Genomic DNA, 27,821 nt, shown 5'->3' on the forward strand with positions numbered 1-27,821 from the left:
AAAAGTTAATTTATTTCAGTAATTCTATTCAAAAAGTGAAACTCCTATATTTTATATAGATGCATTACCCACAGAGTGATATTTTTTTTAGTAAAAAAAGAAAGAAACTCGCCCTACCACACTCCAATCTCAGCGCTATGTAAAAACAAGTAATAAACACTCAGGAAATAAATGCTATTAGATATAAAAATTATATAAAAAAATATATCTATATATAAAAAGACCCTTCTCAGCTCCAAGTTGTTATTGTCTCCACAAAGAAATATAAGATTAAAGACAACAATGTATGCATTTCCTAGTAACTGCTTATGCCTGTGCATTAGAAAGCAGAACACATGCTCGAGTGCCTATCATATGGAATACAAGCCATAGCACATGTATAGAAGTAAATAGAACCCAGTTTAGCACATGTATAGAAGTAAATAGAACCCAGTTGCTGTGGTAATAGGATTCACTTCAGCACCCTCCTTGACCAAAACCTGATGAGTTTTTGTGTTTGTGTATACCAAGCAACCAAAGGCACAGCAGGAAAAAAAAAACATGTAAACTCCCTGGCTTTGAAGGCTTAAAGTGGATGTAAACCCTCACATATAACCAGTGAAGTGAATAGCCTCCGATGATACCCAGGGATGAAACAAATCTCCCTACATAAGTTTTACTTGTATATCTGCTGTCTTCAGCTTTCTATGCTGTTTAGAAAGTGCAGACACATACACTGTGTGATAACTGATCAGAGGAAAGGTACACCCCCCCCCTTCATATAGGCAGAGGAACGAAGAAACATGCAGAGCTACAGTGTGAATAGACCAGCTCTTTGCTAATCTACCTCTAAACTCCCTCCCCGACACACATTTTCAGTTACTGTTTAATGTGTTGGAGAACTTTACAGAAATGACTCTGCTGATAACAGAGGAAGGAAGCAGCAGAAATACACAGCACTTAGAGCTTTGGAGAGAGATAAGTAAACACTACAGATATATGTGCCTAGGTCAGATTTCATGAATGGGGAATATCTGATGCAAAAACATTTTGAATAGAGTAGGGAAGGGTTTTTTGTGTTTAGTTTTTTCAGGGCAAACAGCAAGAAAAACCTGAAGGGGTTAATCCTCTTTCCTCCAAAAAAGTTTTCGCTTTAGATACACTTTAAAGCAGAACCGAACTCTACAAATATTCACCCCTCTTTATCAATATGAGGTCCCTAGTCAGCGTTAACACCTTCCCCCCGGCTTCCTCTGGGAGCAGAACCTGTGGCTGACTTAATTGGCCGGCCAGGGAATGATTTAACTCACATTCATTCCAAAGAGGATTGCGGACATGCAGCTATGTTTTTAAGCACTTTTAAATTCAAAATTATTTCTGCGTTAGTAGCAGTAATGGCAAAAGAAAAAAATGTCCTCCCAGAAGATCCATAAAGGATATGATATTCTAAAATGTAAACTGATTGTTTTTGCAGTAGTGCAGACTCTATAACTCAGACATTGATTTCCATTTACATCCTATAGTCACTAAATTGCCTTCCTATTTCAGTTTAAGAAATTGTCGATGTTGAATTTTCCATTCCGAATGAGACTTATCAGCAGTCGGGCATTTTTTCTCTAAAAAAAATAATTTAATTTCATTCAGTTTTTTTTTTCTTACGGCCTAGATGTTGCAATATAACAGTTTTTTTTTTTAATCTTGCAAACTCTTACTGTCATAACATTACTGACAAGTTGGCTGTGCCATCATTCGCTGTCATTCTATATTATATGGGTTCATTGTTTGAAAGAAAATTTAGAAGAACATCAAATGAGCAAAATCCTGTTTCCTTTAGGCCTCCTTTGCCCAGGTGGCAGCCCTTGCCATTGCTCTTAAAAGCAGTAGATAATTTTTCAGAGGACAGTTGACAGATGGCTGGGAGGTGACATGTCATCCCCTGAAAAGGCCTTACTGCAACCATGTGCATTGCATAGCAGTTGCAATAGGGCCCCATTGACTTAATAAAGCCTTGTTCGGTGGTGATACTGCTCACTGGGCAAGGGGTTTAATTTTTGCCATGCCCACGGAGCACAGCATCGGGGGCTGCACAGCCCTGAGTTGCTGAAGGTCCGTCGCAGTCGGGGGATGGTAAAACTGCAGCTCAACCACCTGCTTTTACCATCCCCCAAGTGAACCGCGTGAACGTGGCATTACCGTATGTACATCTTTAGGTTGCTTATAGGTGGCTAGTGCTTACAAGATATCCCTTTCCTGGCAGAGATCACCAAGCACCTTTTTGCAGTTGCTTCAGTCACCTCTAAACCCCAGAATTAGTTGTGCCATATGCTATTCACAATGAAATTGTGTCAAATCGCATTGTCAAAACGACTCATTGTGAACGTGGTCTCAAGCTACATTTAGATGGGAGTTGAGGAGACACTGGAGTTACACACACATCTTTATACAGACTAGTGTTGAAAAACAATTTCCTTAATATTCACACCAGTTATATATAAGGGAAACATTAGCTGAAAGATGATTTTGCTCACCTTTATTTATGATGAACGTACTGAAGAAACACACTCATACAGGGGGACCAACGCTTACCTTTGTGAGATGACCATGCTTAGTAACATGGTCAAATGTTTATGGGCACTTGATCATCACATCTAGATTAACTTGGACTACCTATTCTGAAATCATGGGTATTAATAAGATTCCTCCCTTGTGGCTATAACATGCACCACTCATTTGCGAAATCTTTTCACAAATATATGGAGTGTGTCTGTGAAAATTGGTGCCAGTTTAGCAAAAGGGCATTTTTCAGGCTAGATACTGATTTTGGATGAGAAGACTTAGCTCACAGTTGACATTCTAGTTCATCCCTAAGGCAGTCAGTACAGTTGAGGTCAGGGCTCTGTGTAGGCAGCTTGAGTTCCTCCAAAGCAAACTTGTCAAACCACATTTTTAGGCTTCTTTCACATGGGGTTCACCTTGTATAAGAGCAGTCTGAACAGCAAGCTTTACTATAGCGTTTGCCGAGCTTTCAGTATGCTTTGTTGAAGCTTTTAAAGTACTATTCAGCTCCAGTTTGTAAATGTTGAACACAGATCATTGTGGGGTGCTGATTGCCACTTTAAACCAGATGCTAGCAGGCTTCAGAACTTCTTGGAGCTTGTTGAATGCCTGCTGAACCCTGCTAGCAGCTTGTTTAAAGTGGCAAGCAGAACTACCATTAGGATCTGTGTTCAACAGTTACAAACTGGAGCTGAATGGTGCTTTAAAAGGTTCAAAAAAGCTTGCTGAAAGCTCTCCAAATGCTTTGTCAAAGCTTACTGTTCACACTGCTCTTAACAAACTGAGGCCCATGTGAAACAGGCTTATGGAGCTGGTTTTGTCCACTGGGACCTAATCCCACTGGAATAGGGCCTTGGTTGGAATTGAACAATTACCTAAAATGTAATTTTATTCCGTAGTGTTAAAGTGTTTGTAAAGTCACATTTTGACTTTACATGTATCCCCTCCAGATTATGCTGCCAATAACTACAGTGTGTGTGTGTTTTTTTTTTTTTAATTAAAAAGGCTTTCTCACACCACAGCTGTGCGTTCAAGTGATCCCCCTCCGCTCTTCTTCCCCAATCTATGGATATAAGCTGCCGAGGTTCCCCTGTGACGGCAGCTGGCCAGCAGAGGGGGATCACGTGACTGCACTTCAGCAGACACACACTGCAGTGTATTTGGAGAGGATACATGTATATTTGCTAAATATTGCAGCTGAATAGCGGTGGGAGGGACGTGGGAGAAGAGCCGCTCTCAAGCTGAGAGGCAGGGAGGGAGTGGGAGAGATTCAAAGCAGAGAGCGGGCTGACAGAGGCATGTAACCTGACCACGGTATTGTGGCTCAGCAGCCATGATTACCGTGGTCAGCGTAGACAGGGGGACACAGGAACAGGCAGGATCTACTAGGTATATTACAACATAGGAAGGGACAAATTACACAGCACAAGCACTGTGCTATAGATCATGCCTTAAAAGAACAGGATTTTTCTTTTTAGGGTTACAACCACTTTAACTGTACATTGTTCACTGGGAGCACCTGAACACAATAATTTGGAAATGTGTCCACAAACTTTTGACTATATAGTATGTGTCTACAAACTTTTGCCCATATAATGTGTTTTATTAACATGTTTCTTAGTTAAAACACTGCTTCATAATTTAAATAAAAATTAACATTAATATGCGCACCCCCCCCCTTCCAGAAAGCTTCTTTTACTTTTTATTTTCCATTATATGAAATGTAATTTTGTGTATAGCAATTATTTCTTACTTATCCTTGTGCTTAGCTGTGAGTTGCGATAATGCTAATTTATCCTGAGGCCGCATGGCAATAAATTACTTAGCACCTTAACACTGTAAGCCAACCTCATTTATCCTCCTGGCTGCCTGTGACACACAGGGCCAAGGATGGGCACCTGGGAGAATTTACTGCGCCTTGCTGGAAAGGCTATTATAGTATGTAGATTGACTGGAGATGTAGCAGCATACAGTCCTTCATTTTGTGGTTTCACATTTATAACAAGATGTTCTGCTTGAGACAAAATACAGATTTTTACCTTTCTCATGAATTCTTCATGGTCATATCACAGTATAGGATGAACTGCATAGATTTTCATGTGGCTTAAAGGAATACTATTATCCAAAATACTATCATGTATCATAAATCACATGTGAAGATAACAAAATGTGCTTGTTGCTATACATCTAAACTTAATTACACACCTTGGGGTTGATTTACTAAAACTGGATAATGCAAAATCTGGTGTAACTGTGCATAGAAACCAATCAGCTTCCAGGTTTTATGTCAAAGCTTAATTGGAAAAGGCCAAAGTTAGAAGCTGATTGGCTACCATGCACAGCTGCACAAGATTTTGGGCTCTCCAGTTTTAGTAAGTCAAACCCACAGCCTGCTTAGTTTGTTCATACAGTTCCACAATATGATTACCCTGGAAAAAATTCTTACTTTGGGACTGCCATAAAAAGAAAGACATGCTGCTTATTTAATTGTATTAGACTGGGACCCTTCATACTTGTCCAGTCCACCCCCTTTTTTAATGCACAGCATGTCTTTTGTGAACTGCAGCACAGGTGCATTGCAGACTGTTTTACTTGTGTGTTGGGGTGTCATCGCTACTGGAAAAATCTCTGAATGCAGCAATTTGAGACTTAGGGGTTGATTTACTAAAGGCAAATAAACTGTACATATTTGCAAGTGCAGTTGCTCCAGAGCTTAGTAGATGAGGTGAAGCTTAACTTTACATAATATCCAATCACATGCAAGAAAAATAATCACTAGTGCTTGCTCATGATTGGATGATGGAAGTCAGCAGAGCTCCCCCTCATTTACTAAGCTCTGATGTAGTCTCTACCTATGAGGAGAGGGTGTGTGTGTCTTTCCTCCAATCAGCTGTCTTGGTTGTATGCCCACGCTTCACTGCAGTGTTGACCAGGGAGAGAAAATCTCCTTATATGATGTGCACATTCTAAACCGTATATAAAGATGAAGACAGCAGATATACATGTAAAACTTATGTAGGAGGATTTGTTTCAACCCTGTGTATCATCTGAGGCTGTTCACTTCACTGGGTATGTGTGAGGGTTTACATCCACTTTAACTACTTGCCGACCAGCCGCCGTTGTTATACGCCCGGCTGCTGCTGTATGTAACCAAGCTACCTATAAAAAAATATTCAAGCTATACAGTATAATGTGTATTTTCTAAATTTGGCTAATCCATGCAAGAATGCCTTTAGCCATTCAAAACAAAATTTAGGTCGTAAGATTTAGCAAATACCATGTGCGTTGTGCATTAGTAATTTTGACCCCTTAACTGTGCACCTTAGGGGCTTGTAATCAGAATGATACATGTGTTTCCATCAGTAATAGCCAAGAGCCAATCAGCATAATTTCTGGTAATGTGATAACGGCTACAACCCAAGTAGCCAAATTGAGAATACACCTTGTAAATAACCTTGGATCTCGCTCATGCCCTAAAGCTGGCTTCACACATATACACTGCAGTAATGTGATTTTAGAATTGTGACCCAATACAAAAAGCACAGTAGGTGTCAGTGGACCATAATAGATATGCCATGCATTGTTTTGCAGTGCATTAAATAAAAAATAAAAAATAGGAAACCTACAGGTTTGGTTTTTAGTCAATTGCTGTGCAGTGGCAGTCAATGCTATATTAATATTTATCTTAAATATATATATATATATATATATATATATATATATATATATATATATATATATATATATATATATATATATATATATAAAATTTTCATATTTGACCATTTTTCCTTACATATAAGAACAGTTTTTTTATATATAAACTGTCAGATTCTCCCAATCCTAACCCTAGGTTCACACCTATCCTTTTTTTAGTGCGTTTTGCAGTTTGTAGAAACGCACTACAGTCCATTCAACATGGTTTCCTATGGAACAAGTTCACACCTGTGCATTTTGCGGCCATTTTTGAGAAGGGTTGGGGGCTTTTTTCCAGCGATTTGTGGGTAATGGGCTTACCTGCTGAAAGCTGAATGTAAAAAATTAAAATAAATTGCTGTCAAAAAAAATTTGCGAAAAAAATGGTGTGGGGTTCCCTCCTCAGGTCCATACCAGGCCCTTCAGGTCTAGTATGGATTCAGAGGGGCACCCCCACATGCCAACATTTTTTAAAAAATGGCGTGGAGTCCCCCAAAATCCATACCAGACCCTTATCTGAGCATACCGCCCGGTAGGTCAGGAAAGGGAGGGGACGAGCGAGCCACCCCCCCCTCCTGAACCATACCAGGCCGCATGCCCTCAACATGGGGGGGTGGGTGCTCTGTGCCCCCCACCCTAAAGCATCTTGCCCCTATTTGGATGAGAACAAGGGCCTCTTCCCGACAAACCTGGCTGGTGGTTGTCGGGGTCTGCTTGCGGGGGGCTTATCGGAATTTGGAAATCCCCACTAACAAGGGGGCCCCCAGATCCCGCCCCCCCATCTGAATAGGTATTGGGTACATCGTGCCCCTACCCATTCACCAAAAAAACAGTGACATGTTAAACTAAAGCTGTCTTCTTCCTCACCCTTGCTGTCTTCTTCCTCACCCTTGCTGTCTTCTTCCTCACCCTTGCTGTCTTCTTCCTCACCCTTGCTGTCTTCTTCCTCACCCTTGCTGTCTTCTTCCTCACCCTTGCTGTCTTCTTCCTCACCCTTGCTGTCTTCTTCCTCATCCCCGCTGTCTTCTTCCTCATCCCCGCTGTCTTCTTCCTCATCCCCGCTGTCTTCTTCCTCACCCCCGCTATCTTCTTCCTCACCCCCGCTATCTTCTTCCTCACCCCCGCTATCTTCTTCCTCCTCACCGCTGTCTTCTTCCTAGCCGTCAGTTACCCGATAAAAAAACAAAAAAAGCTGGGCTTGTCCAGAAGCTGTCTTTCTCCGTTGTGATGTCCCCACTGCCCGGCATGTGCGTGGCCATCCAATGACGTCGCCCGGAGAGCCCGCCCTTATGACGTCACGTTTTTTAACTGAAAATATGTCCTGAAAATGCCAGCGATTTTTAAAAAAATTTTTACATTCAGCTTTCAGTGGGGAATCCCACTGACTGCTGATGACTTCTCGGTCCCCTCCTTAGAAACCAGCTATATACAGTCTGTATACAGTGAGGGGGGGAAGCCCACGCGTTTTTTTCAAAAAAAAATTTGCCGGCAACTCTTTCTTTTTTATATATTCAGCTTTCAGCGGGGAATCCCACTGACAGCTCATGACTCATTGGTTAAGGATGCAGCTACCGGCTTCCCAACCCCTCCTTAGCAACCAGCAATATACAGTATGTTTACAGTGTGTTTAAAGAGAAAAAACCGCAGGTTTAAAAACGCATTGCAAAACGTGCCTGAAAAATGCATCAAGCGCAACTGCAGAGATGTGAATTTAGAATAAAACCTTCTTTGGTAATGAGAGGGCTAACCTGCTTAACATGAAATGTTTACTAATTCTTCTATATACATAGTTACATAGTAGGTGAGGTCGAAAAAAAAAGACACAAGTCAAGTCCAACCTATGTGTGTGAATATATGTCAGTATTACATTGTATATCCCTGTATGTTGCGGTCGTTCAGGTGCTTATCTAATAGTTTCTTGAAACTATCGATGCCCCCACTGAGACTACCGCCTGTGGAAGGGAATTCCACATCCTTGCCGCTCTCACAATAAAGAACCCTCTACGTAGTTTAAGGTTAAACCTCTTTTCTCCTCTTTTTAATGAGTGGCCACGAGTCTTGTTAAACTCCCTTCTGCGAAAAAGTTTTATCCCTATTGGGGGGTCACCAGTATGGTATTTGTATATTGAAATCATATCCCCTCTCAAGCGTCTCTTCTCTAGAGAGAATAAGTTCAGTGCTCGCAACCTTTCCTCATAACTAATATCCTCCAGACCCTTTATTAGTTTTGTTGCCCTTCTTTGTACTCGCTCCATTTCCAGTACATCCTTCCTGAGGACTGGTGCCCAGAACTGAACAGCATACTCTAGGTGCGGCCATACCAGAGTCTTGTAGAGCAGGAGAATTATCGTTTTATCTCTGGAATTAATCCCCTTTTTAATGCATGCCAATATTCTGTTTGCTTTGTTAGTAGCAGCTTGGCATTGCATGCCATTGCTGAGCCTATCATCTACTAGGACCCCCAGGTCCTTTTTTCATCCTAGATTCCCCCAGAGGTTCTCCCCCAGTGTATAGATTGTATTCATATTTTTGCCACCCAAATGCATTAATTTACATTTTTCTACATTGAACCTCATTTGCCATGTAGGTTGTCCACCCCATTATTTGTTCAGATCTTTTTGCAAGGTTTCCACATCCTGCGAAGAAATTATTGCCCTGCGTATCATTCGCAAATACAGAGATTGAACTGTTTACCCCATCCTCCAGGTCATTTATGAACAAATTAAACAGGATTGGTCCCAGCACAGAGCCCTAAGGGACCCCACTACCCACCCCTGATCATTCCAAGTATTCCCCATTTATCACCACCCTCTGAACTCGCACTTGTAGCGAGTTTTCAATCCAGTACTCACCCTATGGTCCATGCCAACGGACCTTATTTTGTACAGTAAATGTTTATGGGGAACTATGTCAAATGCTTTTGCAAAATCCAGATACACCACGTCTACGGGCCTTCCTTTATCTAGATGGCAACTCACCTCCTCATAGAAGGTTAATATATTGGTTTGGCAAGAACGATTCTTCATGAATCCATGCTGATTACTGCTAATGGTAATTCTCATTACTAAAATCTTGTATATAGTCCCTTATCCTCTCCAAGAGTTTACATACTATTAATGTTAGACTAACTGGTCTGTAATTCCCAGGGATGTATTTTGGGCCCTTTTTAAATATTGGTGCTACATTGGCTTTTCTCCAATCAGCTGGTACCATTCCAGTCAGTAGACTGTCAGTAAAATTAGGAACAATGGTCTGGCAATTATTTGACTGAGTTCCCTAAGTACCCTCGGGGTGCAAGCCATCTCGTCCTAGTGATTTATTAATGTTAAGTTTCCAAAGTTTAATTTTAATTCTGTCCTCTGTTAACCATGAAGGTGCTTCTTGTGATGTGTCATGAGGATAAACACTGCAGTTTTGGTTACTGAAGCCCCTCGATTCCCTTGTGAAGACGCATCTCACTGCTTTCGTCCTAAAATAGCTCCAGGCAGAAGCTCAGGACATGTTTTCAGTTGAAAAGGTTTTCTGTTAGATGCTAAATGTGTATTCTTTGTTTTTATCTAAAATAATCTAGTTAAATAACCCTCCCCCTTTTTTTTTTTTTTTTTTTTTTTTTTTTTTTTTTTTAGGGTTGGACAAAATTTTATGAATTCTCTCTGTCAGATCTGCGTGCTGCATATGATATTATTGATCGGCTGTTTGAAGGTATGTGAAATTTTAACCTTACAAGATAATGTTTTTTTGTTTTTTATTTGGTAAATAAAGTAAATGTATAGCCTCTTCAGTTTTTTTTTTTTTTTTTTTTTTTTTTTAAGCCTAATGCACATTTGGACTTTAAAAATGCAGCTTTTAGAGCCATTTGACTTGTTTTTCTGCCTCTAAACACTCCTCTATGTTATAGGGGTGGAGGTGTGGAGGCAGTTGCTGCCACTTGCCTAACCACACGTGCACACCTATGGGTTGGAAGTTGGGATTATCTCGGCACCCGTTAGTAACAAACAATTCAGGGAAATTATATAAAAAACGTATAAACTTTAATAATTACAAAACCCATTTGCAAAATAGTACATACATAGATTGCTAAAACAAATTAAATACACCACACTTAGCACAAGCATAAATGGGTATAACCGTGAAGATTTCTTGTGGAGACAGGTATCTAAGATGGTTCCTCAACTGGTTTCGCGGTTAAGACCGCTTCTTCAGGAGGGATAGGTCTAAAACAATAAACTTTAATTTAGACAAAAATGAACAAAAACAGCATACAGAAGTAATAAACACCATACAAAGTTAGTAGCAAAATAGAAGACTGGCTCACCAACTCGAACGGATTGAAAGGGATGGTAGGACCCCACACAAATCCCCCCACGGCGGACACGGGGGATTATGGACAATTTCTGGTTAAATAAATAGTACATGTAAGGGAATTACAACTTATAAAGTAAAAAAGTTGGGGAAGTGCTCACCCAGGTGGAATGAATGGATGTCAATGCAGGGAAAGTGATGTGATGGGGAAAAAGAAAGAGGGGAAGGGAAGAAGGAAGGAGGGTGATGGAGGAACTGAAAGGAGGGGGATTGATGTAGGAAGGGAGGCAGGAGGGGAAACGAGGAAAGGGAAGGGAGGGGAAATGGGGGGGAGAGGTAAGAGGTGGGGAAGGGGAAAGAGGGGTAGGAAGGAGGGAAAGGGGGGAAGGAGGGAGGAAGGGGGAGGGAAGGCAGGCCGAGGGGAGGAAGAGGGAAAAACGGGTAGGGAGGATGGAAGGTGGGCCGGGAAGGGGGGAGGTGAGGGAAGGTGGGAAGGAAGGGAAGGGTGGAAGAGGAAGGGAAATGAGGGGGGGGGAAAGGTGAAGGAATATCCCAAACCATCCTGGACATTGGGTAGTGAAGACATACAACATTAAAATAATTGTGTAAGCCAGTGGGCACTCACCAACTCGTTGGCAATCAATGATGCTGCATGGGCTGTCTACCTCAAATATCAAGTATAGTATTGGTAAGTAATTGAGATTGGTCCCAAGAAATAAAAATGGACAATCAAATTTGGGGATGCAGAGAAGCAAACCCATGTACCATGAGTGGGACTCCCAGGTAACCACCAGATCTGTAATATAGAAAAGGGTATCAGGTCAAACCTCTGAATGTCAGCGGACAGCAGAGGTGAGTGGAGCAGAAGGATAGAAGAAAGGAATTTAGAACAGGGAGCAGAAAAATAAAAGAAAAGGAATAGACCCCAAAATCTCTGCTCTATCCTTTCACTCTGCATGTTATCTTGGGCTGGTTACTCTACTGGGATGAGCCTTTATCATCCCGCACACTCTCTCCTTGTCCTTCTATGTGCAATTGATCTCCTTCCTTCTTGTGCTGTTTCTTTTTCTGGTGTTCACTGATTCTGGTCAGATTTGGGGGTCTATTCCTTTTCTTTTTCTGCTCCCTGTTCTATACTCCTTTCTTCTATCCTTCTGCTCCACTCACCTCTGCTGTCCGCTGACCTTCAGCATCATTGACTAGCCAACAAGTTTTAATGTTGTATGTCTTCACTACCCAATGTCCAGGATGGTTTGGGATATTCCTTCACCCCCCCCCTCATTTCCCTTCCTCTTCCACCCTCCCCTTCCTTCCCACCTTCCCTCACCTTCCTTCCCCCCCCCTCCCTCTTTTCCCTCCCCCCTTGGCTCCCCCCCTTCCCGCCCCACCTTCCATCCTCCCTACCCGTTTTTCCCTCTTCCTCCCCTCGGCCTGCCTTCCCTCCCCCCTCCCCCCCCTTTCCCTCCTTCCTGCCCCTCTTCCCTTCCCTCTTTCCCCTTCCCCACCTCCCTGCCTCTTACCTCCCCCCCTTCACCCCCTCCCCCCCTTCCCTTCTCCTCCCATTCCCTCGTTTCCCCCCCTTCCCCTCCCTTCCCTTCCCCTCCCTTCCCTTCCTCATTTCCCCCCCCTTCCCCTCCCTTCCCTTCCCTCGTTTCCCCCTTCCCTTCCCTCATTTCCCCTCCTGCCTCTCTTCCTACATCAATCCCCCTCCTTTCCATTCCTCCGTCACCCTCCCTCCTTCTTCCCTTCCCCTCTTTCTTTTTCCCCATCACATCAGTTTCCCTGCCTTGACATCCATTCATTCCACCTGGGTGAGCACCAACTTTTTTACTTTACAAGTTGTAATTCCCTTACATGTACTATTTATTTAACCAGAAATTGTCCATAATCCCCCGTGTCCGCCGTGGTGGGATTTGTGTGGGGTCCTACTATCCCTTTGAATCCGTTAGAGTTCGTGAGACAGTCTTCTATTTTGCTACTAACTTTGTTTGGTCAAAGCCACAAAATCTCTGCGCTTAGGACAGATGACAGGGGAGAGAAAAAAGGGGGGGGGGGGAGAAGAAGGAGGAGTACAGAGAGAAGATGCAGGGGGTATATACCCCAAAGGTGAGAGAGGAAGGAAGAGGGACAAAGAGGGAGGAAATAGCCAAAAAAGAGAATCTAAGGTGTGCTGCCTCCCCTAGTTAAGCCCTCAAAGAAGACTAACATATATAAAGGAATGTAAGTGGGGGTATGGCGCTCCCTTGTGAGGGGTATGAGTGAATAAAGTATATGTGATACAGTAAGTGCTGAAGAAAATTGAATGAATTAATATATAGTATGTGACATACACAAAGGGTGAAGAGTGCAATAACTCATAATGGATTACCCTAAAACATTATTAGGAAGTGTGAACCAAAAAACATGTGATGAAGAACCCTTATATATATTGCATACACATGTATAACAAATGTAAGGTAGTGGCAAAAAGTGACCACTAGGTGCTGCTGCTATATACACTATGCAGCTAATGTGATGAATACAGCGTGTTATAAAAGTGGATGACAAATCCAATCAAATCCAAAAAATAAAACGAAAAATTATATGGAATAAAAGAAAAAACCAAATCGCAAAAAGTTTGTTCAAAGGTGGTACGTCCCAAATTGTCCCAGTCCCTTGAGGACTGGAGTTGAGAAACACTGAGTTATAGATTTCTCTGGTGATCCCCTTCTTGGACGTGGTATGAAGCGGTAACCTGGAACTCCTGGGAGAGAGGATATCATTTCTTAGCAACCACGGGACACCGACCAAGAGGACGGCATTGGGATCTTAAAGTGTCTATCACCCCTGCAGGGGTACTGGGAGCTGGTGAGTGGGGAGCCAAAAGGGGAGCACAGAAGTCACGGATATTCACCTTTGTGGGCACTACAGTCACTAAAGCTCTTGGAACTTTTTTACAATTTGGGACGTACCACCTTTGAACAAACTTTTTGCGATTTGGTTTTTTCTTTTATTCCATATAATTTTTCGTTTTATTTTTTGGATTTGATTGGATTTGTCATCCACTTTTATAACACGCTGTATTCATCACATTAGCTGCATAGTGTATATAGCAGCAGCACCTAGTGGTCACTTTTTGCCACTACCTTACATTTGTTATACATGTATATGCAATATATATAAGGGTTCTTCATCACATGTTTTTTGGTTCACACTTCCTAATAATGTTTTAGGGTAATCCATTATGAGTTATTGCACTCTTCACCCTTTGTGTATGTCACATACTATATATTAATTCATTCAATTTTCTTCAGCACTTACTGTATCACATATACTTTATTCACTCATACCCCTCACAAGGGAGCGCCATACCCCCACTTACATTCCTTTAACTTTGTTTGGTGTTTATTACTTTGGTTTGCTGTTTTTGTTCATTTTTGTCTAAATTAAAGTTTATTGTTTTAGACCTATCCCTCCTGAAGAAGCGGTCTTAACCGCAATACCGGTTGAGGAACCATCTTAGATACCCCTCTCCACAAGAAATCTTACGGTTATACCCATTTATGCTTGTGCTAAGTGTGGTGTATTTAATTTGTTTTAGCATTCTATGTATGTACTATTTTGCAAATGTGTTTTGTAATCATTATACGTTTATACGTTTTTTTATATAATTCCCCTAAATTGCTTGTTACTAACGGGTGCCGAGATAGTCCCAACTCCCAACCCATACAGGTGTGCACGTGCGGTTAGGCAAGTGGCAGCAACTGCCTCCACATCTCCACCCCTATAATTTTTAGTCGTTCCAACCGGGATGATGGCACTGATTACTGAATTGTATCATTACTGATTCAATTGAGGCTATACTCACTCTCTATACTCCTCTATGTTAGTCTATATGAATTGTTACTAAAAGCAAATAGACTGTGCACTTTGCAAAGTAAAATTGCATTCTGCAAGTGCAGTTGCTTCAGAACTTAAATGAGCAGAAGCTCTGCTAACTTCCATCATCCAATCATGTGCAAGCAAAAATGCTGTTGTGTTTTTTTTCTCATTGGACATGATTGGGTATTTTTTGCAAAGTGAAGCTTCACCTCATTTACTAAGCTCTGGAGCAACTGCACTTGCAGAGTGCAACTGTACTTTGCAAAGTGCACAGTCTATTTGCCTTTAGTAAAACAACCCCTATGTGTCCTTGCACACACAGATGTTTTAGAGCCAGGAAAAAAATCCATCACTTGCATATTCAGGAGAGGAGATTTGGGCAGAAAAACCTCTGACGTGCCTAAATGCTTGTTACGCTCCTAAACGCTAGACATGTTTAATGTTTGAGCGTTCATTTATTTCAATGGCCAGAATAAATTAATATAAATGAGTGCCCAAACGCTTGACACGTCTGAACGTGTCTTAACGTGTCTAAACTGAACTGCCAGGAGAAAGGCTTTCAGAAGAGCTGGGAAATTGCCCAGTGTGCATAAGACCTTAGACTTACATATAAGAAAAGTTCAGCTTGAAGTGATGAATTTTAACATAAACAACACATAGTTTATAATTATAAACAGTAATGTGCAAAAGTTTTAAGCACTAAAAAAATGATGTTGAGATCTGGTCTGTGTGGGGCCATACCTACTCTTCCAGGACTCCTTGTCCGTTTCACTGAAGATAGTGACTTTGGCTGTATGTTTGAGGTCATTGTCCTGCTATGAATGGATGGTGGATAAATATCTGTCTGTACATTTCAGCACTGAGGAGACCATTCATTCTGACAAGATCCCCTCTATGTGCAGAAATGCAGCCCTAAGCATGCAGAGAATCTCCACCATGCTTCACTATTGCCTACAGGCACTCATCTTCGTACCACTCATTCTGTTATGGCCAAATATTTCAAATCCATCAGTCCAGAACACCTGCTTTTTTTTTTTTTTTCTTTGCACACATGTGCTTGCGGTTTTATGCACAGGTAAGTCGTTCGGCCTTGTTTCCACATTGGAGGTTTCCAAAAGGATTAGTTCTGACCAGACTTCTCCAGATTGTGGATGGGTATACAATAGTTTTTCTGGTTTCTGACAAGTCTGAGCTGATGGTGCCACTGAACAGGTCCTGATTGTGAAGGGCAGTCATCATGCTGTGGGGTTGATTTACTAAAACTGGATGGTGCAAAATCTGGGCATTTCTGCATATAAACCAATCAGCTTCCAGGGTTTTTTGTCAAAGCTTAAAGGGGTTGTAAAGTCAATGCATTAAGATAAAAAGCCTTCTGTGTGCAGCAGCCCCACTCAGCCCCACTAATACTTACCTGAGGTCCCTCTCTGTCCAGTGATGTCCACGAGTGTCTCAGCCGTCCAAGATTCTCTCTTCTGATTGGCTGAGACACAGCAGTGGCGCCATTGGCTCCCACGGCTGTTAATCAAAGTCATCTAGCCAATCAGGGGAGAGAGAGGGCGGGGCTGGGTCGGGGCTCCATGTCTGAATGGACACAGGGAGCTGTGACTCAGCTCTGGTACCCCCATGGCAAGCTGCTTGCTGTGGGGGCACTGAACAGGAGGTAGGGGCCATGATCACAGAAGAGGGACCTAAGAAGAGGATGATCTGGGCTGCTCTGTGCAAATCCACTGCACAGGGCAGGTAAGTATAACATGTTTGTTATTTTTATAGGAAAAAAAACAAGTCTTTACGATCACTTTAATTAAACAAGCTGAAGTTAAAAGCTGATACCATGCACAGATGCACCAGATTTTGCACTCTCCAGTTTTAGTAAATAAACCCCAATATCTTTAATCTGCTGCAAGTTTCCTTGGCCAACCACTACGTTTTCAGTCATCAGCTTTGTGCTTCTGAAGAAGAGCTTGGACAGCACATCTTAAAAAAACGTATGGTATCCTTGAAATTTCTGTCTGTTGGCGACCTAGTTGATTCAATAAAACCACCTTGGGTCTTGATGCTGTTCTCAGTCTTACTATTGTGTAAAAAAAGTGCAGCGCAACTATAGATTACAGCATAAATAATGTATGTGGATATAAACAAATGTTATAGCGATAACATCACTTAATTAATCTGAAAACACCCTCAAAGGTAAGTCTAAACAAAAGTCCCACTTAATCGTGCTTTACACCACTGTGTAAACAAATATTATTCTAATAACAAATAATATTCTATCTTCACTATGTGTCCAGTGACCTCCACCTCTGGGTGAAAAACCTGCTCACCTTCACTTAAGACCACACTACAGAGTCTCATTCGCCTGTAATACTCTTCACTCGTAAGGACATCAGATTCACACCACTCCTCCTCCTGGTCAAGAATATACCGTGTGTCCCCTCCTCATTCAATTGCTCAGTCATCAAAGTGACACCATGATGAAAAACACAAGAGGAAGAACCATAGTGCTCTCTCTCTCTTTGAATATGTATTCATATCTCAAAAAGGGATTAAAACACTTACAAGCTCATTTGTTTACACATCAGGTAGTAAATGGTGAGCGGACATGCCAGCTGGACCGGCAAGCTGGAGAGTTTGTTACCATGAGACAGGCCCACCCAGGGGTTGGCATAGGTTTGCCACCATGGAGCAAACACTCTGCTTTAGGGTGGTCCTGTTATGGGTGGTGTGTGGGGTGAGGTTAGTTGGAGGCCTATAGTTCCCCCCTCCCCTTGTGCTCTGCCCAGGAGACCTAGCCCTTAATCTTCTTAGCACATCATAATAACTTGTTGTTTGTAAAGCTGACTAGTCCACTTCCACATTACAACTCCTCTTAAGGGGACACTAAAATTAGAAAACAGGGGCGGTTGGTGTTCCCCTCACTCCCTGTAAGGGAGGGTGCCCCGCCGCCATCCTGTTACATGATTACTAAGCCTTTTACACTTCCAATTGTACTACCTATTCTATGTTGTTCATGTTTTACATGTTTTATACTTTGATATATATGACTCGTGCAACATCTGCTTCTTATGCCAACAGCACTGCTCATTGACATGTAATGCTTTGTCTTTCACAAATAAAGATTTTACAAAAAAAAAAAACACATACAAAATCTTTAAATAAACATGCACTGAAATATCCTCATAACCCTCGGCTCACCACACAACCTTGGATGGCCACAGTCAGACGTCTAAAAAAAGATGGCTCAGAATGAATGAACATCTCTTCACAAAAAGTCAAGTACTATTGTGTCAATACCTGTGATATCCAAGCCTATGAACATCAGGTGTATAGCAGTACCCAGCTAAAGATGGGGTAGTAAGGAATCTTGCAGTTAGCAAAAAATACAAAACATGTCAAGAAATATACGCAGAGAAAATCCAATAAGAATTATATTTGAAGGAGCCTCTCCATAACTAATTGCAGTGGAGCTAAGCCTGGTATAACCAGCTCTGCCAAACCAACTCAAACTTGTGAAGTGCATTGTGGTGGAAATCAGTAAGTTGTTTCCTCAGAAGTAAGGAATTCCCATATTCTATCTGTTGCTTACGTGTCAGAGAGGTAGGGGAGGATTACCATTTATTTACTGTAATCCCAAAGCCTACTTTTAAAATAATGCCCCAAAATATATGAATTTTAACCACTCCAAAACTGCTCTATAACACTTGGGGACATTTTTTTTTTCAGGTGGCAGAAACTTTCAATGGGAGTTTGTGCACGGTCTATTAGAGAATGCAATCTACGGAGGACGTGTAGATAACTATTTTGATTTACGAGTTCTTCGCTCCTATCTGGAACAGTTTTTCAATTCTCATGCTGGAGGATTAAAGGGAAGCAAGATGACTTTTCCATTGTCCGTATCTCTGCCAAATTCCTGCAGCATTATGGTAAGTTTTTTTTATTTTTTTATTTATTCTGTGAGTTCTGTTTTTACAAACCGTGTGTTCAGGCTTGTAGGGACCCATCAAGCTCAACACCAGAATTTTGTAGTACAGCACTATTTTTTTTACATGTCATCTTTCATCACAATGCCATAGGAACAGTAGTTGGTATTGCATCTTTGCCCCCTGCTTACCGTTGGTATGCAAGTAGTAAGTCAACAGGCGATATAATGAAGAGCAACTTCTGTCGGGTTTTTATTGCTGGCTGTGTCCATCCTAGGGAGATTGCTTTCACTGTTTATCCTGTTGACCATTGACGAAGCCTACCGCACACAGCTCCAATATCAACTGTTTCATGCTCAATTGGGTTAAGATCAGGTGATTGACTCGGCAATTGCAGAATATTCCACTTCTTTACCTTGAAAAGCTTCTGGGTTGCTTTTGCAGTGTGGATCATTGTCCATCTGTACTGTGATACGCCATCCAATCAACTTTGCTGCATTTGGCTGAATCTGGGCTGACAGTATATCTTTAAACACTGCAGAATTCATCTGACTGCTTTTGTCTTCTGTCACATCATTAATAAACACTAATGACCCAGTGCCACTGGAAGCCATGCATGCCCATGCCATCACACTGCCTCCACCATGTTTTACAGATGACGTTGTGTGCCTTGGATCATGAGCTGTTCCAAGCCCTCTCCACACTTTTTTCTTTCTGTCATTCTGGTACAGATTAGTCTTAGTTTCATCCGTCCAAAGAATGCTTTTCCAGAACCGGTCTGGCTTTTTTTTTATGTTTTTTGGCAAAGTCTAATCTGGCTTTTCTATTCTTCAGGCTTATGAATGGTTTACACCTTGTGGTGAACCCTCTGTATTTGCTCTTGTGAAGTCTTCTCTTGATTGTAAACTTTGACAATGATACACCCACTTCTTGGAGAGTGTCCTTCACTTGTGAATCGGTTTTTCTTTACCATAGAGAGGATACTGTGATCATCCACCACTGTTGTCTTCCATGGACGTCCAGGCCTTTTTATGTTGCTGAGCTCACCAGTGCATTCTTATTTCCTCAGAATGTACCAAACTGTTGATTTGGTCACTCCTAATGTTGCTGCTATCACTCAGATGGATTTGTTTCATTTTTGAAGCCTTACAATGGCCTGTCTCACTTGCATGGACAGCTCCTTTGAACGCATGATGTAGGTTCACAGCAATAGATTCCAAATGCAAATACCACACTTAGAATCAACTCCAAACCCTTTACCTGCTTAATTGATGAAGAAATAATGAAGAAGTAGCCCACACCTGGCCATGAAACCGCTTTTGATTCAATTGTCCAATTACTTTTGGTCCCTTGAAAAAGGTGGGGTGGCTATTCCTAAGAGCTGTAATTCCTAAACCCTTCCTCCGATTTGGATGTACATACCCTCAAATTAAACCTGAGAGTGTGCACTTTCAGTCCATATCCATTACAAAACTATAGCTTGAATATGTTTTGATAAATACCTAAAAAAATCTGTGCCTGTTTCCAAATATATATGGCCCTAACTTTACCTCTGAAGGCCGTCAGTAGCCGATCCTTTAAGTCCTGTAAGTTGCAAGGTGGGTCCTTCATGGATCAGATTTGTTTTAAACTGAGATCTGGAGAATTTGGAGGCCATGTCAACACCTCAAACTAATTTTTATGTTCCTCAAACCATTTTTGAATTCATTAGACCAGGCCACTTTTCACCATCTCTGGGGAAGGGGGATTAGAATTAGGCAGATTTTGGCACCAATTTGTACAGTTCTGCCCCACTTCTTTGATAGAACACCTACTCGCCTTCTTTTGTGGCCAGAATATCGGACACAGGTCTCCTTGCCAGAGATCTGCGCATGACATCCCTGGCCAGAGGCCTTAATATTTAAAATAAAGGAATGTCCACACACAAATGCATTTTCAGAACTTTACTGCAACTTTACATCTTCACAACGCTTCTCGTGACATGTCACATTTGACATACTATCAGAACCTTCGGTGCAGAATGCCATCTGCAAACTTAAACATTCTGTAGCAACCCCTTCAGTGCAGAGCACAAGTGCACATCTGCAAACTTAAGACATCTTCCCTCTCCTCCGTGCCTCTCCTACATACAGTATATGGGCACCAGCTCTACCATCTAGTGGCAGACAAGCTAACTGCACCTGCCAACACGTGGTCCCGTTCTGATGCTCACATGCCCATTGTAGGCGCTTTTGGCTGTGGACACAGGTCAGCTGATCGAGTGCACGTGATCAAATGTACTTCCTCCAGCATTGGCACCCTGACTGGTGTGCGGTTATGCAACCCAATACGCAACAATCTGCAATGCACTGTGTGTTCTGACACCTTTCTTTTGTTAACCAGTATTAACTTTTTTTAACAATTTAAGCTACAGTAGCTATTCTATTGGATTGGAACTACAAGGGCCAGCCTTCGTGCATCCATGAGTCTTGGCCACCTATGACCTTGTCTTACTTGGACCACTTTTGGTCGGTCCTCAAATCCTTATGCTTGCCCAATTCAGCACATCAACTTCAGGGACAACAGGTTCACTTGCTACCTAATATACAGTGCTCAGCATAAATGAGTACACCCCAAAAGATTTGTCAGAAAACCTTTACTTTCCTTTCAGAATCAGCATTTTCTATGGGACACTATACTACAAAATACTCCCACAAATGTGGGCCATTGATTGCAACCAAGATTTGTTAATTTGCACACACAAAAAAGTGTTTTTCCCTTAACGTCTTTCAGGACAGCACCTTGAGAGCGTGGCTCCACCCACTTGACAGGAAACACACCTCCACCAAACTTTAAAAGGAGGCTCCTTCCCACTTATCAGTTTATGTGTTTCCTCCGGCGGGAACACATGTGGGAGTTTGGAGCTCTCAAGGTTCTGTCCTGAGAGAACAGGCTCCCTACTCCACTATTTTTACCTACCTCAGGAGAGCCGATTCCTCCCATTTTCCACAGGCTTACGGGTGCCGGGTGGATGGGCTCCTTCTCCCTCGTCAGTGCTCGGGGAGAGCCAGGACTGCTCCGGGTATTGCTGCTCCCAGGCAGAGGCGTCAGGCATGTCAGGCATTTCTGTTTGTTTTTTTCTTGCCTGCACATGTTTTTTCCCTGACGCCGCCGCCATCTTGGGAAGGGCAGTCAGAGGACTGCATCCGCCGGATGTGAGGTATCCGGAAGTGGGGCGGCATCCATGGAGCAGGCGCCAGGCGTCATTTCCGCCGGAAGCGCAGGGGGAGGAGGGAGGAATAGGTCTGGTGCCTATTTATTGCCGGTTCCGGTCCGGCGCACAGGTGCTATTGGAGTCCGGAACCGGCATTTTCGCCACAGGCATCACGCTGCTGCCTCAGCATGGATTCAGGAACCGCAGCGAGTGGAACAGGCACAGGCACCAGCAAGGCCCAGGTAAGGAGCAGACTGTAGTTTCTGCTCAGCTTTACTGTGGGGTCTCTCTCTAGCCCTCTTCTCTCTAAATGTTAGTGAAGTTTGAGGGTATTTTTTCCCCCTGGTGGCGGAGGGGCCTGTCAGGGCACATGAGTCTGATAGCTTTTCTCACTGTGCACCTGTGGTGAGCAACCTTGAGTAATCAGGCTAACTCTAAAAGATGGTTTGTCTTTTTTCTCTCTCTTTTTTCCCTTATCATGGCAGGCCAAGAGCTCTGACCCTGGGATTAGAAAGAAATGTCCTTCATGCAAAATTAAGTTAAATGAAGGCTGGAAAAAGGCTTTATGTCAAGCATGTATTGACTCCTTGGTGAGGGAAGAAACCACTTCCGCATGCAGTGATCTAATCGCATCTGCCAAAAAGGAATTGGATGCTACCATTCAATCCTTCAGATCCTCACTCACCTATCCATCTGCAAGTCAGCCCACTACCTCACAGTCCTCTCAAGGCTCACTGTTAGTCCCGGCAGTAGAGGCGGAAATGGGTCCTCTGAACCGGGAAGGGCTTTCCCCATCCCATTCTAATAAATCGAATGAGGATAGTGATGAGCTGGAAAATATGTCTTCCAAGTATAAATTGTCTTTGGATCAGGTGGATGGCCTTTTAAAGGCTATTTATGCTACTCTAGGCCTTGAGGAAGAGCATAAGGAGATGTCTTTACATGACAAGTTGTATGCAGGGCTTAGTGAGTCTAAGTCCCGTACCTTTCCAGTCCATGCAGTGATTTCTGAAACAATCAGAAAAGAATGGGCTGACCCTGATAGGAAACCATTTTTCTCTAGGGCTCATAAGAGAAGGTTCCCCTTTGATGAAGACCCAGCAGCTCTTTGGAATAAGGTTCCAAAACTTGATGCAGCCTTTTTTCAAGTGTCAAGATCTACTGATCTAGCATTTGAGGACATGGGGATCTTAAAAGACCCCATGGATAAAAAAATGGGTCAACAGCTCAAGCGGACTTGGCAATCCATTATGGGCAACCTTAAGCCAGCAATGGCAACTACTTGCATCTCCAGGAACTTGGAGTATTGGGTAAATCAGCTTAAAGCTCATATAATAGCAGATTCCCCTAAGCAAGAAATCCTTGACTCCTTTTCTACCCTCTCAGCAGCCGTAGCCTATGTCTCTGATGCCTCAGCAGAGTCTATCAGGATGACAGCTAAGGCGGCAGCCCTTGCTAATTCGGTTAGACGGGCTTTATGGCTAAAGACTTGGCAAGGGGACACAGCATCTAAAAACAAATTATGCGGGGTCCCTTTTCTAGGAGACTTACTGTTCGGCCCTGATTTGGATTCAGTTCTGGACAGGACTGCAGATAAAAAGGAAATCTTTTCCTGTCAAAAAGAAGAAACAACCAGTCAAACGGTTTTTTCGTCCTCAAATGGCTCGGGAACAGAACAAGTCTCAAGAGAAAAAGAAAAGCTGGTCAGGGCAGAGGGGTAAGGGCAGAGGAAATGTCCTTTTCCATCCTCCTGCGTCAGCCAGCAAGACGCAATGACAGTCGGTTACAGGTAGGGGGAAGACTACAAGACTTTCTCCCCTATTGGGCAAGCATAACAGAAAACCAGTACATTCTGAATATGCTAGCCCAGGGTTACAATATAGAATTTTCAGATCTCCCCCTAGAAAGGTACTTGGTGACAAATCTTCCAAGAGAAGTAACAAAATCCCTGGCAATGAAGAGCCTATTAAAGGATCTGATAGATCAGGGGGTTATGACTTACGTCCCACAGGGGGAGCTTTATCGGGGGTTTTATTCCCGTATATTCCTGATAAAGAAACCATCCGGAGATTTTCGGTTAATCCTAAACCTGAAACCGCTGAACAGATCAGTCCAATACAAAAGGTTTCGTATGGACTCCATCTTCACGGTCAAGAATCTATTGACGAGGGAATGCTTTATGGCATCAACAGACCTTCGAGATGCCTATCTGCATATCCCTATAGCCCCGCAGTCCCAAAGATTCCTAAGATTGGCGATAAATTTGGGAAAAGAGGTTCTGCACTTGCAATTCAGGGCCCTCCCCTTTGGCCTGTCTTCTGCCCCACGAATATTCACAAAAATAATGGCAGAAGCGCTTGCACCTCTTCGCATGCAGGGGATTGCGGTAATTCCGTACTTGGACGACCTACTCCTTTTTGCCCCCTCCAGGGAAAGACTGCTAGACAACCTCGGAAAGACCCGAGGTCATCTAGAAACCCTGGGTTGGATCATAAATATGCAGAAGTCAAATTTCGTTCCAGCCCAGAAAATACTATTCCTGGGGTATCAGATCTGTTCAAGGGAACAAAAGATTTTTCTCCCAGAAGAGAAGAAGGGGAAAGTCCTGAAGGTGGTAGCGTCCTTGCAGGCAAGCCAGCAATTATCAGTCCGACAAGTGATGTCATCCCTAGGAACCCTAACCGCAACCATACCAGCCATTCAATGGGCAAGGTTACATTTCAGGCCTCTCCAGAGCTTTCTCCTGAGAATATGGAATCACAGGTCAGAATCTCTGGAAGCAAAGGTAAAGATACCCACCAAAGTCAAGAGATCACTTTGGTGGTGGAGAAGACAGGAGAATCTGTCAGAAGGCCTGCTCTGGTCATTTCCAATAGAAAAAGTGGTAACGACAGATGCCAGTGTATGGTGTTGGGGAGCTCACTTAGACCAAGACTTCGCGCAAGGAATGTGGTCTCGGACAGAGGCAAAGAGGTCCTCAAATTGGAGGGAACTAAAGGCAGTCGCCTTAGCTTTAGATGCCTTCTCTCCTATCCTTCAAGGGTCTCATGTCCGGGTCCTCTCAGACAATGCCACTACCATAGCCTACTTAAACAAACAGGGGGGTACAAGAAGCAAAACACTTCGGTTGCTAGCTTCAAAGATCCTGGTTTGGGCAGAAAAGCATGTTCGGTCCTTATCAGCAGTCCACCTCAAAGGCACCTTAAATGTAGTGGCAGATTATCTAAGCAGAAGGCGGATTCAGGAGTCAGAATGGAGCCTGAATCCAGAAATCTTTGCAATGATTACCAGGGCCTGGGGTCAACCGCAAATAGACCTATTTGCGTCACAGGAAAATACACAACTCCCAGTATTTTTCTCTATTCACAGAAACGACAAGGCCCAGGGGACAGATGCGTTAATCCAGCCCTGGAACTTCCATCTGGGTTACGCATTTCCTCCTTTCCAACTTATCCCATTGGTGTTAAGGAAGATACAGAGGGAGAAGGTGGCAGTAATCCTAATTACTCCATTTTGGCCAAAGAGGGCATGGTTTTCCACCATTCTACAGATGGCAGTCAAACCATTTTGGCGGCTGCCTCTCCGACAGGACCTACTCCTACAGGGTCCAATACAGCATCCGGGAGTGGCCAGTCTAAGCCTCACGGCCTGGTTTCTGAGGAGCAGTTGTTAAGAAACAAAGGTCTGTCACAACCCTTGGTAACTACCTTACTTTCCAGTAGGAAAATAGTGACCAGAAAAATCTATGCTAAATATTGGAAGGTCTTCAACTCTTTTTGTCATTTGACTAAGAGAAAAGTAAAAAATTTAGTGTCAATTTTGGAATTTCTTCAAGAGGGGGCAGACAAGGGATTGTCAGTCAGCACCCTTAAAGTTCAAGTAGCTGCTTTGGGAGTATTTCTAGAAAGACCAATCTCTTCTGAGCCCTTGGTTATAAGATTTTTCAAGGCACTTACCAGATCTAGACCAGCTCCGGCTAAGCACTTTCCCAATTGGGATCTATCAGTGGTCCTGCAAGCCCTTACAAAGGAACCTTTTGAACCACTACAAAGAATCTCTCTAAGGAATCTTACTCTTAAGACCTTGTTCTTAGTTGCAATAACGTCAGCAAGGAGAATTGGTGAGCTGCACGCCCTATCTGTTAAGAGACCCTTTTTAACTATCTACACAGATAGGATTGTACTTAAAACCGATCCGGGTTTTTTGCCAAAGGTAGCGTCAGCACACAATAGGTCGCAGGAGATCATCCTGCCAACCTTTTGCTCTAACCCTTCGGGGGAAAAAGAAGGCAAATTCCACAATTTGGATGTAAGAAGGACTTTATTACAGTATCTGGAGGTAACAAGTAACTTTAGATCCTCGGATTCTCTATTTATACTTTTTTCGGGTAAGAAGAAGGGCCAACAAGCTTCTAAGGGGTCTATAGCTAGATGGCTTAAATCAGCTATTCTAGCAGCATACTCTCAGTTGGGGCTCTCTCCCCCGCTGGGAATTAAAGCGCATTCTACCAGGGCTCAGGCCACTACATGGGCAAAAATGGCTGGTGCCACCCCAGATCAGATTTGTAGGGCGGCTACGTGGTCAAGTTACCTTACGTTTGTCCGTCATTACAGGCTGGATCTTCTGTCAGCCAGTGAACAGGCTTTTGGCAGAAAGGTCTTGCAGGCTGTGGTCCCTCCCTAAGTGGGTAAGTCTCTGTTATCCTCTCAAGGTGCTGTCCTGAAAGACGTTAAGGGAAAAATCAAGTTAGACTTACCGGTAACTTGTTTTCCAGGAGTCTTTCAGGACAGCAGCAACCCGCCCTTATTGTATTAAATTACTATGCTGTGACTAACCATATTCTGATTATGTGTTCCAGCTTGGGCCGGAGGTTCTCTACTACTACTGATGATAAGTGGGAAGGAGCCTCCTTTTAAAGTTTGGTGGAGGTGTGTTTCCTGTCAAGTGGGTGGAGCCACGCTCTCAAGGTGCTGTCCTGAAAGACTCCTGGAAAACAAGTTACCGGTAAGTCTAACTTGATTTTTCCTAGCAAATTCATTCAAGACCGGAATACACCCCAATGAAAGTCTTAGGTCCCTTTCACACTGGGGCGGTTTGCAGGCGCTATTGCGCTAAAAATAGCACCTGCAAACCGACCTAAAACTGCCGCTGCTGTGTCTTCAGTGTGAAAGCCCAAGGGCTTTCACACGAGCGGTGCGCTGGCAGGAGGGAAAAAAAACTCCTGCAAACACCATCTTTGGAACGGTAAAGGAGTGGTGTATACACCGCTCCTTCACCGCTCCTGCCCATTGAAATCAACGGGGCAGCACGGCTATACCGCCGGCATACAGCGGCGCTTTGCGGGCGGTTTTAACCCTTTTTCGGCTGCTAGCGGGGGGTTAAAACCACACTGCTAGCGGCTGAATACCGCCGCTAAAACGGCGCTAACAATAGCGCCGCTTTATCGCCGATGCCCCCCACCGCCCCAGTGTAAAAGGGGTCTTATTTATATTAAATTTTAGACAACAAAATCCTAATAAGAATTCAACTACAGGTGAGTCTAATTATTCATTAAACCACTGTCCAGCAGACAGGTGATTATAAAAGGGTGTTACTTAACAAAGAAAACCTCTTCCAATATCATGCTGTCAGCAATGACACCACTTGGAAGAAAAATGTCACAAGGCCTATGAAGGAAAATCATTTCTTTACACAAGAAAGGTGAAGGCTACAAGAAGATCAGCAAAGCTTTACTTATCAGTCAGAATACTGTAGCAAATGTAATACAACAATTTAACAAAAATAGAACTGCAACCATCTCACAGAGACGTTCAGGCCATCAGCAGAAGTTAACACCTCAACAGGAGCGTCTTCTGATGAGAAGAGTTGAAGAAAATCACCATGCAACTTCACTGCAGTTAGCTAAAGAAGTAGAAAGCCAAACTGGGGTGATTGTCTCCCGTGACACAATACTACGGTGTACACTGCAGCGGAATGGCATGAATGGGTGTCGTCCATGAAGGAAGGCTCTCCCTAAGCCCATGCATAAAAATTTGCCAGGGTCCATGCTGAAAAAGAGGACTACTGGGACTCTGTACTCTGGAGTGATGAGATCAAGGTAAATGTTTTTGTAAATGATGGCTCCAAAACTGTATGGTGTCGCAAAGGTGCAAAGAAAAATACATGGTGCCTACAGTGAAACATGGTGGTGGCAGTGTCCTTCTGTGGGGCTGCATGAGTGCTGCTGGTGTCGGGGAGCTGCATTTTATTGATGGTATCATGAATTCATAGATGTACTGCTCTATATTGAAAGAGAAGATGCTACCATCACTTCATGC

The 27,821-nt window shown here is 43.0% G+C and overlaps 1 protein-coding gene across 3 annotated transcripts in view; it reads left to right on the forward strand.

Moving 5' to 3' along the window:
• DYNC2H1 (dynein cytoplasmic 2 heavy chain 1) overlaps window positions 1-27,821 on the forward strand; it is a 669,732-nt gene that overhangs the window by 442,385 nt on the left and 199,526 nt on the right. For all 3 annotated transcript variants that reach the window (XM_073613106.1, XM_073613107.1, XM_073613108.1), the window contains 2 exons: window positions 9,858-9,933; window positions 18,115-18,314. In XM_073613106.1, coding sequence (XP_073469207.1) covers window positions 9,858-9,933; window positions 18,115-18,314 — 276 coding nt within the window. The remainder of the gene's footprint in view (window positions 1-9,857; window positions 9,934-18,114; window positions 18,315-27,821) is intronic.

The sequence above is a fragment of the Aquarana catesbeiana genome, linkage group LG02, assembly GCF_042186555.1.
Source record: "Aquarana catesbeiana isolate 2022-GZ linkage group LG02, ASM4218655v1, whole genome shotgun sequence".
Classification (NCBI taxonomy): Eukaryota; Metazoa; Chordata; class Amphibia; order Anura; family Ranidae; genus Aquarana; species Aquarana catesbeiana.